Raw genomic sequence first — 12,464 nt, forward strand, 5'->3', positions numbered from 1 at the left:
TTTCTCCTTTTTATCTTCCGCTCTGTTGTTAACATCCTCAGCTGTGCTCAGACCCCTGCATGAGGCTAACGCTCATAGCGGATTGGCTGTAGCTGCGTGCATGAGGAGCACTGGGGTCCCAATCAAACGCAGGCAGGAACAGGAAATGGAACGGGAGACAGGAAGCGCCCGCCCACAGGGGCCTCGCAGGTACCACCACTGTCCCCCCTTTATGTGTCCGCAGCGGTGCCTGTCTCAAAATCACCTCAGACCCCCCTTCCTCCCCCTTTTTTTCACTTCGTGTGTGTCCTCAGCTCAAGCTGTCCCCAAAACCGCCTCAGGACTACTGTGTGTGTGTCCTCTGGGTGCTGGCTGTCCAAAAAAACGCCTCAACACCCTCATGTGTGTGTCTTCAGCTCTGGCTGCCTAAAATCCCAGAACCCCTGTTTTTTGTAACCCTTACACCACTGCACTCTCACATCATGCTCTATGTGTGTATGCGTGTGTCAGAATGTGTGTGTGTGTGTGTGTGTGTTCTCAGACACACACACACTTGACTATATACAGTAACATCTTATCCCCTTTGTGTTTGTGTGTTTGTTGCAGTGCAGTAAAAACCTGCTTTGCTGGGCTCTTTGCTGCCATTGAGGATAAAAAGAGAGAGTTGCTCTCCGCTTTTCCGTGCTTCACTGCTTCCCTTCATTGTTGTTGTGCTGCTCTTTGTAGCTGTGTGCTGCCAAGGCTTCCCTCTGCTCTTTGTGTGCCGCTGATCTGTCCCTCTGTGCACTGTAAAGCTGCAGTCCGTCACTGTGTTTATGTCCTGTGTGCTGCTGTGCAATTGCAGACACAGATCCTGCGCTGCGGTTTGTGTTTTTGCTCTTTGCTGTTGTGTTTGTGTGTTACAGTAAATCAGTCTGTTTCTCTCCTGATGTGTTAGTTTTGTTGTGTGAGGAGGGGAAAGTGAGCTTCTGCCTTTTTGTAGTTTTTGTATAAGAAATGCTGGGGAAAAAAAACATCAGATTTAATGTTTAAAGAGTGATGTAGCACATCTAGAATCTGAGATAATCCCATTTAATACATTTAAATGACAACAATAATAAGAACTAGACTTATAAGCTCGTATAACAGGGTCCAAGCACCCCTTACAATTTGGAACCAAAGTCTCACTGACCTGTAGTGATTAGAAAGATTGTTGATTCATCGATCATCAGAAAATTAATCGGCAGCTATTTTGAATATCAATTAATCATCTAATTAATTTTTCAAACAAAAGTTTGAGACATTCCCTTGCTGCATTTCTTTGTCTTATGTGACAGTAAACTGAATATCTTTGCATTATGGACTGTTGGTCATTCAAAACAAGCAAATTAAAGACGGCATTTTTAACATTTTATAGACCAAATAATAATCAGGAAAGAAAACACATAGATCAGAGTGAAATAAAATGTGAAAAAATAAGAAAATAAAAATGTAACTAATAAAATTAAAAGTACAATTGCATTAAAAACACAGAGAATTTTGAAATATAGAGTTTTAAATTCCACAGTTGCAAAGGCCTGATATCCTCTGAGTTTTAGGATCGAGCTAAAGACTAAACTCAGGCTCTAAGACGATCGTTAAAATCTTAAAATCTACTTTATTAGATCTTGTCATGCTGCGAGACTCTGAACCAGCTGAATTTATAGTAATGACAGAGGTAGTGACAATGATTGAATCTGCTAAGTCAGTAATGTTAGACATTTTAGTGGAGCAGAATTTGGCAAAAATTTATAAATTGTAAACTGTTATCAGCAGAATCAAAGAGAAAAAGGTGGTGGTAAAGCTCAGCACTCGGCCTCTTTTATTACCTTCCTCCTCTCCTCTATTGATCAACTCAAGCCTCTGATTTATAGCTCGCCGCTGCAAAGCCTGCTGGGTAATTACTAAGGCTGAAAAGAGACAGGAGAGTTAATGTGGGGGATGGGGGTCAGCGCTCGTGGAGACACATACAGGTCTGCGCACACTTACATAAAAATAGACAAACGCAAATTTACAGACTTGCTGTTCACACATACAAATGCACACACTCGCTGCTACACTGATAAGAACCGTGTCTCTGCAGATAGGATCCACTAATGTTCAACATATATCATCTCCTCACATATCAATGTATGTAAATCAATAAAGTAATATAGTGGCCCGGTGAGAGACAATTACTCTATACTGTAGAAGCCACAGTGTTGATATACTGCACCGGTGCTCGGTGCTCTAAAGGGGAAATTGCGGTTTTGCAAATCAGATTAAAGTCAAATCTTTGGTTGTTTTGAGTCGGATCTGGTCGGATCAGAAAGTTAAGTTTGGTGAATCTGCAGCGATCTGTCAGTCAATGAAGCCGAGCTTGTGCCTGACTCATAAACAGCATGGCAGTGAAATCCCATACATGTTAAACAAAGCGATGCTTGCATAAGGCTGGATCATTGTGTAGCTGTTTGTTCTGTATGTAGGTGAGCTTGTGTGCGTGTGTGTCTGTTTTCTGCTTGTTTATCCTGGTATGCTGTTGTGACCTTCCCTCTATGCAGTAACTCACCTGACGTCAGAGCAGCTGTTTTTTTTGTGTGTGTGTGTGTGTTTTTTTTTTTTTTTTCCTGCTGCTGGCTGACTGACACCCTCCTTCCGTCCCTTGTGTCCTCCAGTGAACAGCCTGGCCCGGTCCAAGTACTGCTGACGCCCAATCAGGAGGAGGAAGAGGACCAGGCAACGCCCAACCAGGACGCTGCTCTGGGCCTGGACCCGCCCCCTCCACCCTATCGCCCTGCTCACTCTCGACCCCCGCTCACCCTCAGCATCCCTCACCCTTGCGCCCCTTCTAGCCAAGGAGAGGAGGAGGAGGGCGGATGCTTGGGGAGGAGAGGGGAGGACGGGGAGGATGGGAGGGAGGGGACGGGGGTGAGGCTGTGTGAGTTGCTGCAGGCAGGGGGGGTGAGTGTCAGACCCCTGGGGAAACACTTAGCCATCTCTCTGCCCTCACTTCCTCTGCGTCTCTGGGATACACACACCACACACACCGCACACTCCAAACACCTTGAACCCCCACACACACACCCTCCCCCTCCGCCCTCCACTCCTCCCCCGTCTTCCCCTCTGGAAGCCTCCGGGCAAAGGAAACCTGTCACACCTCTCTGGCAGTCCCCCCAGCCCCACTCCCCTGCCGGTGCCGCTCAGCATTGGCCGAGGCACGGAGTCGCCCCTGACAGCGGCACACGTCATTGGTCCTCCTGGAGTTTGGATCGCCCCGACGCTGTGGTGACGCCATATGACACCCCCCCAGACCGCTGTGTTCCCATCAGGCCGCATCTGTCCAGCCAGAACTACAGCTACAGTTGCCAGTCCTCTCCAGGGCACTACAGCTTCCAGCATGCCCCAGGGCAACACAGTGATCCCTGCTGTGACCGTGAAGAGGCTGAGCTGTCTGAGCTTGACTCCCTTTACCAGGCCAGTCTGCTAGCTGGAAAGACAGGTACACACACACACACACACACACACACACACACACACACACACACAACTCTAAAACATTAAGTTCAAACAAGTGACATATTTTAGTTGGCTGAAACCTTTACCTTGACATACATTAGTAATTAAAGTGTATAATTTGCATATGCATCTGTAAAATATTGTATAGTAAAACTTAAACGATTAGTTGATTAAGTAATATATCAAGCAAAAAAAATACAAATATTTTAATTGTTGTAGCTTCTCAAATGTGAGGATTTACTGCTTTTCCCTTTTTTATATCATAGTACATTGAATATCTTTGGGTTTTGTACTGTTGGTTGAACGGACGGTTAGAAAGTTTGTAAATGCAGATTTCACTATTTTTGCACATTTTATGGACTAAACGGTAAATTGATTAATCAAAAGAATAATCGATGGATTAGTTTATAATGGCAATAATCATAAGTTGCAGAATTTCACACGGAAATTCACATTTCTACAGTATGTAGTATGCACCATGTTATTACTGTAAGTTGGAATCCTTTTATGGACAGTAGAGCTAATAATAAACACAGTCTCACATGTGAAATATGTTGTGTGCAGTACTTAAATATCACAGAGCCGTGTGTATGAGGATGCTCACTATTCAAACACACACAACTTCACATAGAAAAGGGAAAAGCAGCATCTCCCCGAATCAACTACCACAACTTAATGTTTGTTCTGTATGTTCAGAAAATACTTTCTTATCATTAAAACAGTTGCTGCAGTTGATCTTGGGATCTAGTGCTTTTTGCTTTTTATTGTTTTTTTTTTTTTTGCAAACACCACTATTCTTGAAGAGTGATTTTGCTGTACTGTCACATCACTTAAGTAAGAACTTTATATTAAATTATTGACAAATTTCAAAGTTTCCAAAGACAAATTACAGGAAAATGTTTATAAAATGATACACAAGACAAGAAGAATTTTTAATTTGCTGAACCATAAAAGAATTGCATTTTGTGTTTGAATATTTTACTCAATAAGTGTGATACATTGCTTCAGTGAGAGTCTGGAGCAGAATTTATATTGAATATATAAATTAGGTTGTCAACAGGTATGGGACAAAATGTTTTAACCTAAGCTAAGTTAGGCAACCTTTAAGGAGAATATTAAAGTTCAAGTTGTTCAAAAGCTACCAAGGAGTCGCACATGACATGTTCTGCTCAGCATCCTAATATGTTTGTGTGTGTTTGCAGGCTGTAGCCCATCAGAGAGGCTCATATCCAGGGTGGGAGGGCAGGCTCGCTCCAAGACCCCCAGTGCAGACATGGAGAGGAGTGTGTACGGGGCGGACTGCACCAGCACCCCCACCTACCTCAACAAGGTAACACTGACTAAGTCTTTTTTTAACAGAATCCCCTCACAGGTCGTCAGTCGGATCCATTTTTCCGTCATCTGACAGTCATTTTCTCGCTCTGCAGCCAGTGACGTTGCAGGATCTGCGTTTAGGGGTGGAGCCTGATGACGGGGAAAACCTGAGGCGAATCGGACGCAGCCTGAGCGGCACAGTAGTGACCTCGCACCGCAGCCGCCTGACTGCAACCCGCAGCTTTGTGAGTGTGACTTCTTGTGCTCTGCTGCCTCCATGTGGCCGTGCTATTAATCTGCATCTGCCTGATGTCCCGCCGTGGCACTCCCTGTGCTTTTCTCCCCTGCTGTTTGTCTTTGTTTCTTCCTTTCGTCCTGCTTTCCGATTTCCAATCTGTCCTCCTGCTCTCTGCTTCTCTTCCTTTTCTTTCCTCTTCTTCTTCTTCTCTCTCTGTCTCTTTCTAAGGTGAAGCAGGCTGATGTCAGTGCCTCTCCTTGCTTACTTCCTCTCTTCTGAGTCCCTGTTGCTATTCCACCACTATCATCTTCCTCCATCCTCCTCATCACAACACCTTCTCATCACCACCTCCCTCCACTGCTTTACAGGTAAACACCGCACTGAGTTATATGACGTTACACTTCTTTAAATCTTTAATGAAAAACACAAGTCATCTGCTGCAGAATGGGAACAGTCTACATATTTTTGTGCCAGATGAGTTTGCTTCTTAGCTAAATCAGGTCAGAATAGCAAAGGAAAAGTCTTTTCCTGATGTTTTATACATTTTCTGGTGAACATTTTACTTTCTGGCAAACTAGACTCATCAGGCACAAAGTAGGCTAAGCCCCTATTTGCACGTAGCTATATCCTGGGGATGTGCACTGATTTGTAATAACTGTGGAGAGCCAAAGGTGATTTTCATCCTGTGCAAATCTGTCATGTGTCAAATTTATTTAAAGATGCAGCAGAAATCACAAATGCTAGAGAGGGGAATTTGTACATTGCATGAAAAAAAATCAAACTGAGATTTCCTTCTCACTCAGGAAGACAGACAGACCTTCGAAATATTGGCAATGGTTCCTTAGTTTGGAAAAAAATATCTGCAGGCAGCAACTAGATCACAAATTAGCTGTGAACAAATACTGAGATGAGTCATTTTATGTAATCAGAGCTTCCAGCAGAGACAATGAGGTTTATTTCCAGCTTTCCAAAATGTCTGGTTTGTTTGTGTCTTTTTAGAACTTAAAAGGTGAAAAACCTCTGACAAGCTGAGGTGTCAGCTCCAGGTTTTTAACACTTCTGCAAGTGTAAAAATCTCATCTCACTGTGGGAGTTGAGGCTAATGCACATTGATCTTAGATGTTTTTTTTTTTACAAGATGATATCATAAATGTGGAATGTCAATATTCTCACATGTGAGGAAACCAGGAAACGTCTGGGATTAATAATAATTCTTTCTTTAGGTGGCCCCATATGACTGGCAGCTCAGAATTTGACAAAATGACTGCTGAAAACTGAACATGTCGGCGCCCCTCATGATACATTGACAACGGGAACTACTTTTTCCAAAACAGATATATAATAGTTCAAACTGAAACTCTTTATTTGGCGCGTAGTTGCTTGTCAGTCAACTCTCCGTTTAAAGTGGAAAAGTGATGTTTGTGGGGGACGGCGCCAGAGGTGACAACACACAGTAGTGTAATGCTGTTGGCACCTTAATAATAACCAAACCAGGAAACAATAATATTACGAATACAAAAGAATACAAAACAGCAAGTAGACACTGACCCTTTAAATCTGTCAGATTTATTTTCAGTCTGTCTCGGATGTGAGTTGTGTCCAAATTAAACAAGTCACACAACTCTTTTGCATTATATTTTGCTTTCTACCTCAGATGTTTTCAGCTATCTCTGTAGTTTTAAAGAGTTTTTACTCCTTCAACCTCACTAAAAATCCCAAAATCTATGAATATGCAAATATTGTTAATTTCAAAAGTTGAAAAGTCCATTCTCAGTGTATGTGCACCAGTATTGTAGTACAAACTATTTGTATTGTCACAAATGTCACTCCTTATGTTCAGATTTTTGGTGAGCACAGAGAAACTCTTGATGAATGTGAAAACAGCCTTCTAGTGTCAAACTCTGCACAAACATCATTCTGCACAGTGAAGCTCAAACACCCAACTGTAGGAAACAAAAAGCAAAACATATTTCAGAGTGGAGGGGGACTTTAACATTTGTGCATAGCTCTAATTTCTTTGTGTTCAACGTGTTTCTGATAACAAATCCTCTGAAGTCTTAAATGTTTACACATCTAGTTCCTCACGCCTTGGACTTGTACTGAAGCTCACACTGGTTTGCACGTTGTTGCGTGTCTCGCCTGTTGTTCATTCTCTCCTCTCTCGTGTCCAGGAGCTGTCGGGCAGTGCAGGGAGCTTCTGGCTGTGTCTGACGGGGGTCAAGCTGTCTTCTGACCAGAGTCCTGCTCTGCTTGATTAATGTCTCAGCGCGTCCACCTCCACACGTCACGGGGCAGCAGCGCCGGCGTCCTTGACGACCTCGCCTCGACGGACCTGGAATTGGCTCGGGAGGATCAACTAAACTCCTATCCTGTTCCTCCTCCCTTCCTCACACGACATGCACACGCAAACACATGCACGCACACATGCACATCTGCACTGACGTAGAGCCTCCCTCAGCGCCTGCAGCACCCCGCTTAGCCCCTCCTTGCCTTCCTCCCTTTCTCCCCCTCCCCCAGCCCCCCCCCTTGACCCACTATTCTGTCTATGCAGTCACTCTGACCCCCAACTACAACCTCAACCTTCCCCCCTACTTCCCGGGACTGTTGTTTCTCGTCTCCCCCTGGCTTTTCAGAGGGTTTCCCTGTGCAGTCAGCCTGGCGAGCATGCCGCTTATAGTGGTGTTGTTGGCTTGGTCGCTCACTGGCCGGGTCTGACTGGGACCTGAGCCCTCGGCAGACTCGTCCTCCACCTCACAGGATCCTCAGCTCAGGGGGAGGCCTCTTACCAAGTAGCCACGCCTCTTCCTCTTTCTTCACGGGCATTTCCTGTTGGACGCACACGTAGCCGAACTGGGTCTGTTTCAGATGGACAGCCATATTTTTTCTGTTTTTGTTTTTGGGATTTGTTTAACTTTTTGTTTCCTGTGTGCGCGCACAGTAAATCCGCCCGAGGCCGAACTCTCTAATAACTAAAAGTCATGTACAGAAAAACTCATGTATGAAACCTGTATGTTAATTAATAAGACCTTATGGAATGTTGATAATGATAATTAACGAATATTGATAAACTTAAAGTGGTACTTCCTCATGTCTGCATTTCAAATAGAAGTGGAGTGCACTTCACAAGTGTCTAGCTGGAGTTTCCGCCCCCCCCAAACCGCTCGCCGACCTAATGACAGCTCTCCCGTTTCTACCGGGAGATTAAACAAGAAAAGCGCTTCCTTTTTCTCTGCTTCTTTCCTTGTTGCGTTTTCTTTCTTTCTTTCTTTCTTTCTTGTTCTCTTTCATTCTCGCTTTCTTTCTTTTCTTCCAAAACGGGAAACAGTAGCACCAGAAACAGGCCAGCAGGGGAGGAAAGTCGAGAAGGAATGAGAGAATGTAGGTTAGGGATACCCTTCTCTTTTGGCTTTATCAATGAAAACAGAGATTCATAAGTGCGCTTTGCAAGGTTGCTTGGCAGAAGTGCACTTTCTGAAGGCTTTTTGACTGAGAGGTGCTCTATCTAACTTCAGTGGCACTTATGAATTCACACTTTATTAATTCTCCCTCCCACTGAAACTGGTTTTGAGACCTCAGATGTGAATAGAAAATGCCCATCTTCAGCCTGAGACAGTGACATGTCTAATATGAATATGCTTTATATGATATATATGTATTAGAGGTATATTTTCAGCCAGTGAGCTATCTTCTTCAGAGATGTCAACCATTCCTCAGTTGTAACGCAATTATGAATATACAGTAATGAAAAGTTAATTCACACCCCCCCTTTACTGAGTAGCATTCTGACATGTGTAGAGTACATTTATTATATGCTTTATTATATTAAAAATCATATAAAATAACAAAGTCCTTATTGAAAAACTGGCCAATGTAAAGTTCTTCAAGAATTTACTGATGTTGATTGATCGTTGTAACTAAACCAAAGGTTGGCACTTAACTCAGAGAGCGTATTTAACATTGCTGTTTTTATTTTCCATTTAGGTTCAGTTCTGATCTGTTTGTTGTTGTTTTTTTTGTTTGTTTGTTTGTTTCTTTTTGGGGTTCTGGATGTGGGAGAATGTAGCCAATTGTAGCGCATGAGTCCGCTATGCAAATCAACCTTCCCTCACGATCCTGTATCAGAGACAGTCAGGAGGCAGACACACCCACCCGCGGGCGCTCTCATGGACTCTGGCAGAGACACGGAGAGGAGGAAGGAGATCTCATGTTAATGCTGCTGGTGAACTTTGTTGTTCTGCATCTACTACTATGTTTCAACCAATGGAATGCAAAAAGAGAGCAACAACGAGGGAGAGAGAGCGAGAAAAGAGAGCGAATGAATGTAAAACTAAAGGATGAGAGTGTGTGTTAAGTGTGTGTTTGTGAATGACGGGCAGAGAGAGAGAGAGAGAGAGAGAGAGAGAGAGAGAGAGAGAGAGAGAGAGAGAGAGAGAGAGAGGTGGAGAGGGGAGATTTAACTACTGCAGGTGGTTTATTGTTTGTGGGTGTGTGTAGACTGTGTGTGTGTCAGTTCTGGGGTGGTGTTGCTCGGGGAAAGAGGGAACCTGTATTTTTGCAATAAAGTTATTACCAATGCACTCCCACAGGGGGGCGTAACCACCGTACAATGTCTGTGTCATTATTGATTTAAAAAAAAAAGGTGAAGAGAATAGCATCCTACCAAAGCTGTCAACTGGAATATTGTGTCAGTCTCAATACCCACACATATAGTATTTGCAAGTAGTCAAACGGCTACTAGTATGGCGTATTTCCAGTAACAGTCACGGCGCCTAAGTACCTGTTAAGTCCTCAGGAGTGTTGAGATTTATCAGAGCTCACTGGGACACTCTTGTTACTCTTAATAAGAACATCCCGTTATTAATGCAAATACAAATACTGTTCATGGCCCAATCGAACTCTGATGATTTGTTGAAGTAGGAGTTGCTTCAACCAAACAGTATTACAGTTACAGATGATAGATGTCAGATGACCATAAAAAGGAGAAATACAAAACATCACATAGGCTTTCTGCAAGTAGGTTTACTGCACAAAATAAGAGATATAACACATATTATTTTGGATGGTTTCTGTCTGATAAAACTTTTAAATATATTTTTCAAAATCCTTGATAATGGATATTTAATATTTATGTTGTCAGATAGGCCTGTGTGATATCAGTCTTATCAGTCCCATCAAAAAGAACAGATTAGTCGTTAAGATTAGGTGATAACCATCTGTGAAGCTTCTGCCCTAACAAAATGTTTGGATATTAATAATAATATTCACGCTAAATCCAACTTTCATAAACTTCAGCCTCTTCTGGTCTGTTGATTATTGTTGGTCCTAAAACCAGCCAAATAGGTCCACTACTGCCGACAACAAGTGGACTGTTGTTGCACAATATACCGTGGTGAATTGTGGGATACGCTTGGCTCGGAATATCACTTTGAAGCGGTATTGGGAGAAGTGTGCATCAAATGTGGGTTAAGTGTAGTGTATGTGTGAACTCACAGTGTGGGTATTGGGACGGACACAGTCGTCCTTCCTTCAGTCTACAGTCTGTTCCTAAAAACGTGAAAACTGAATTCCATGGTTCATTGCATCTCAGTGTTTCCCATATATAGAATTGATTTGCGCAGCCAAAACAAATACCTTTGTCTTGGACAAGAAAGATTTGTATTTTTAGCCTTAATTTGATAACTTACAGTTAAGATGCAGACAAGAGGTTTGGGGAGAGAGATAATTTTATTACACAATTTAAATTTATTTTAAAAATCTAAAACCCAAACAATGCTAGCAGGCCTGAGGCTGATATGCTCATTACACATAATAAGTTAAGATAAAACAAACTGAATTTTTTTTAGATTAATTTAGATACCACTGATTGGTATTGAGAAAAAAAACAGTTTGGTCTGATGGTGGAAAGAACATGTTGTTGTACCTATAATAAAATCACTTATCATCTGTAGAGTGGATATTTTTGTGAGATAGTTCAACTTTAATCAGTCTAAAGTTGAACTTTAGCTTTAGCCTTCACTTCATCAGACTCAGCTGTCTTTTGTCAGTTTTAGATACGATTAGATATAAACAGGATCAGACAGTTCAGTGTCCAATCAACACTTTGAGTTGAATATAATGAACTGGTTTCAGTTTGAGAAATGACCTGCAGTACAGAATGAGACCGAACACGACTCACTTCCTGTAAGCTTTTTCTGGTGCTAATAATTTATCTCATTGTTCATGGACCTTACAGAACTGATTAAGCTTTTTATCTTTTATTCGTTAAGTCTCATCCTAACAAATGTATTTGCTCACACATGGGTTTTGTTACCCTTTTGTAACTTTAAATACATTTGAATGTATAATACAGTTCCTGGACAGTCCTGTGAGAAAATATTCACACTATACACTTGTAATGTAAATCATTAGAGCTCAGAAAAAGCCTCTCATAAATATTTAGCTCTTGTACTCTCACTTCAGCTGCAACCTAAATCACTATAGATAGAGATAATTAATTCAGAGGGTATTAGTAGAAAATTTATATTTAAAGTGTCCAAATATCCAGACATATTCTCCTCAATCATACTTGCCTCTTTTTAAATTTGATACAGAACCGTTTCTCCAGAAGATTATTTGTAGACTGTTTGTTGGACATTTGCATGTGCAGAAAAAATTAAATTATAATTCAATTACACTCTCTTTATGCTACTGGTTTTAGTTGAAGAAAACAAACATATATAACATGTTTGATATAGAATATCTCATTAAAAATAATACTTAAACAACTATTGGCAATATTGGTATAGTTTGTGTGTGTGCAAAAACTGTTGGTAATATTTCTGCATAAATGAAAATGTTTCTGTATGTGTAGGGCCTTATACTAGATTTTTTGTATCATCCTCACATCAATGAGGAAGTAACTCACAGTGGATACAGCATCTTAACAGTATTACAAAATATAAAAATGCTGTAAAATGTACAGAACTTACTGTACAGAAAACCATACAGTATGTGTAAATATACAGTCAAAAGTTTGGACAAATGTTCTCAATCAAGTGAATGGAGTTTGTCCAAACTTTTGACTGGTACTTTATAGAAGCATCAATCTTTTACATCTTAACTAATCTAAATCTGGCTATTGTGGCTACAATTATATTATTCATGACTAGTCTGTGCAGCAGTGAGTCAGAACCTTAAAGCGTTGCTATGACGGCCAGTCTGCAGTTTGCTCCTCCACCACCAGATGTTAGCAGTGATACACTGACCCATCACATGCATTCACACATTGCATTCAGTCAGTTCTACTCATTCACAAAAATATTGACACATTGTCATCACTGACACAGAAACACATGCATTCTTTGCACTTGACCAGACAGCCTTTTGTCTTCCAAGTTTTCTTTTTAAGTTAAGGTGACAATTGAAAGTTCTTGTTGAGGAA

The 12,464-nt window shown here is 41.7% G+C and overlaps 1 protein-coding gene across 3 annotated transcripts in view; it reads left to right on the forward strand.

The window, feature by feature from the left end:
• usp54b (ubiquitin specific peptidase 54b) overlaps positions 1 to 9,638 on the forward strand; it is a 57,557-nt gene extending 47,919 nt beyond the window's left edge. For 2 of the 3 annotated variants that reach the window (XM_042397744.1, XM_042397745.1), the window contains exons 16-20: positions 42 to 189; positions 2,652 to 3,475; positions 4,695 to 4,822; positions 4,920 to 5,051; positions 7,216 to 9,638. In XM_042397744.1, coding sequence (XP_042253678.1) covers positions 42 to 189; positions 2,652 to 3,475; positions 4,695 to 4,822; positions 4,920 to 5,051; positions 7,216 to 7,302 — 1,319 coding nt within the window. In that variant the 3' untranslated portion in view covers positions 7,303 to 9,638. Of the gene's footprint in view, positions 1 to 41; positions 190 to 2,651; positions 3,476 to 4,694; positions 4,823 to 4,919; positions 5,052 to 5,272; positions 5,413 to 7,215 lie in introns of all 3 variants that reach the window. The other variant, XR_006092919.1, reaches the window with a different exon arrangement.
• Positions 9,639 to 12,464: the final 2,826 nt, after the last annotated feature.

Source organism: Thunnus maccoyii, chromosome 20, assembly GCF_910596095.1.
Source record: "Thunnus maccoyii chromosome 20, fThuMac1.1, whole genome shotgun sequence".
NCBI lineage: Eukaryota > Metazoa > Chordata > Actinopteri > Scombriformes > Scombridae > Thunnus > Thunnus maccoyii.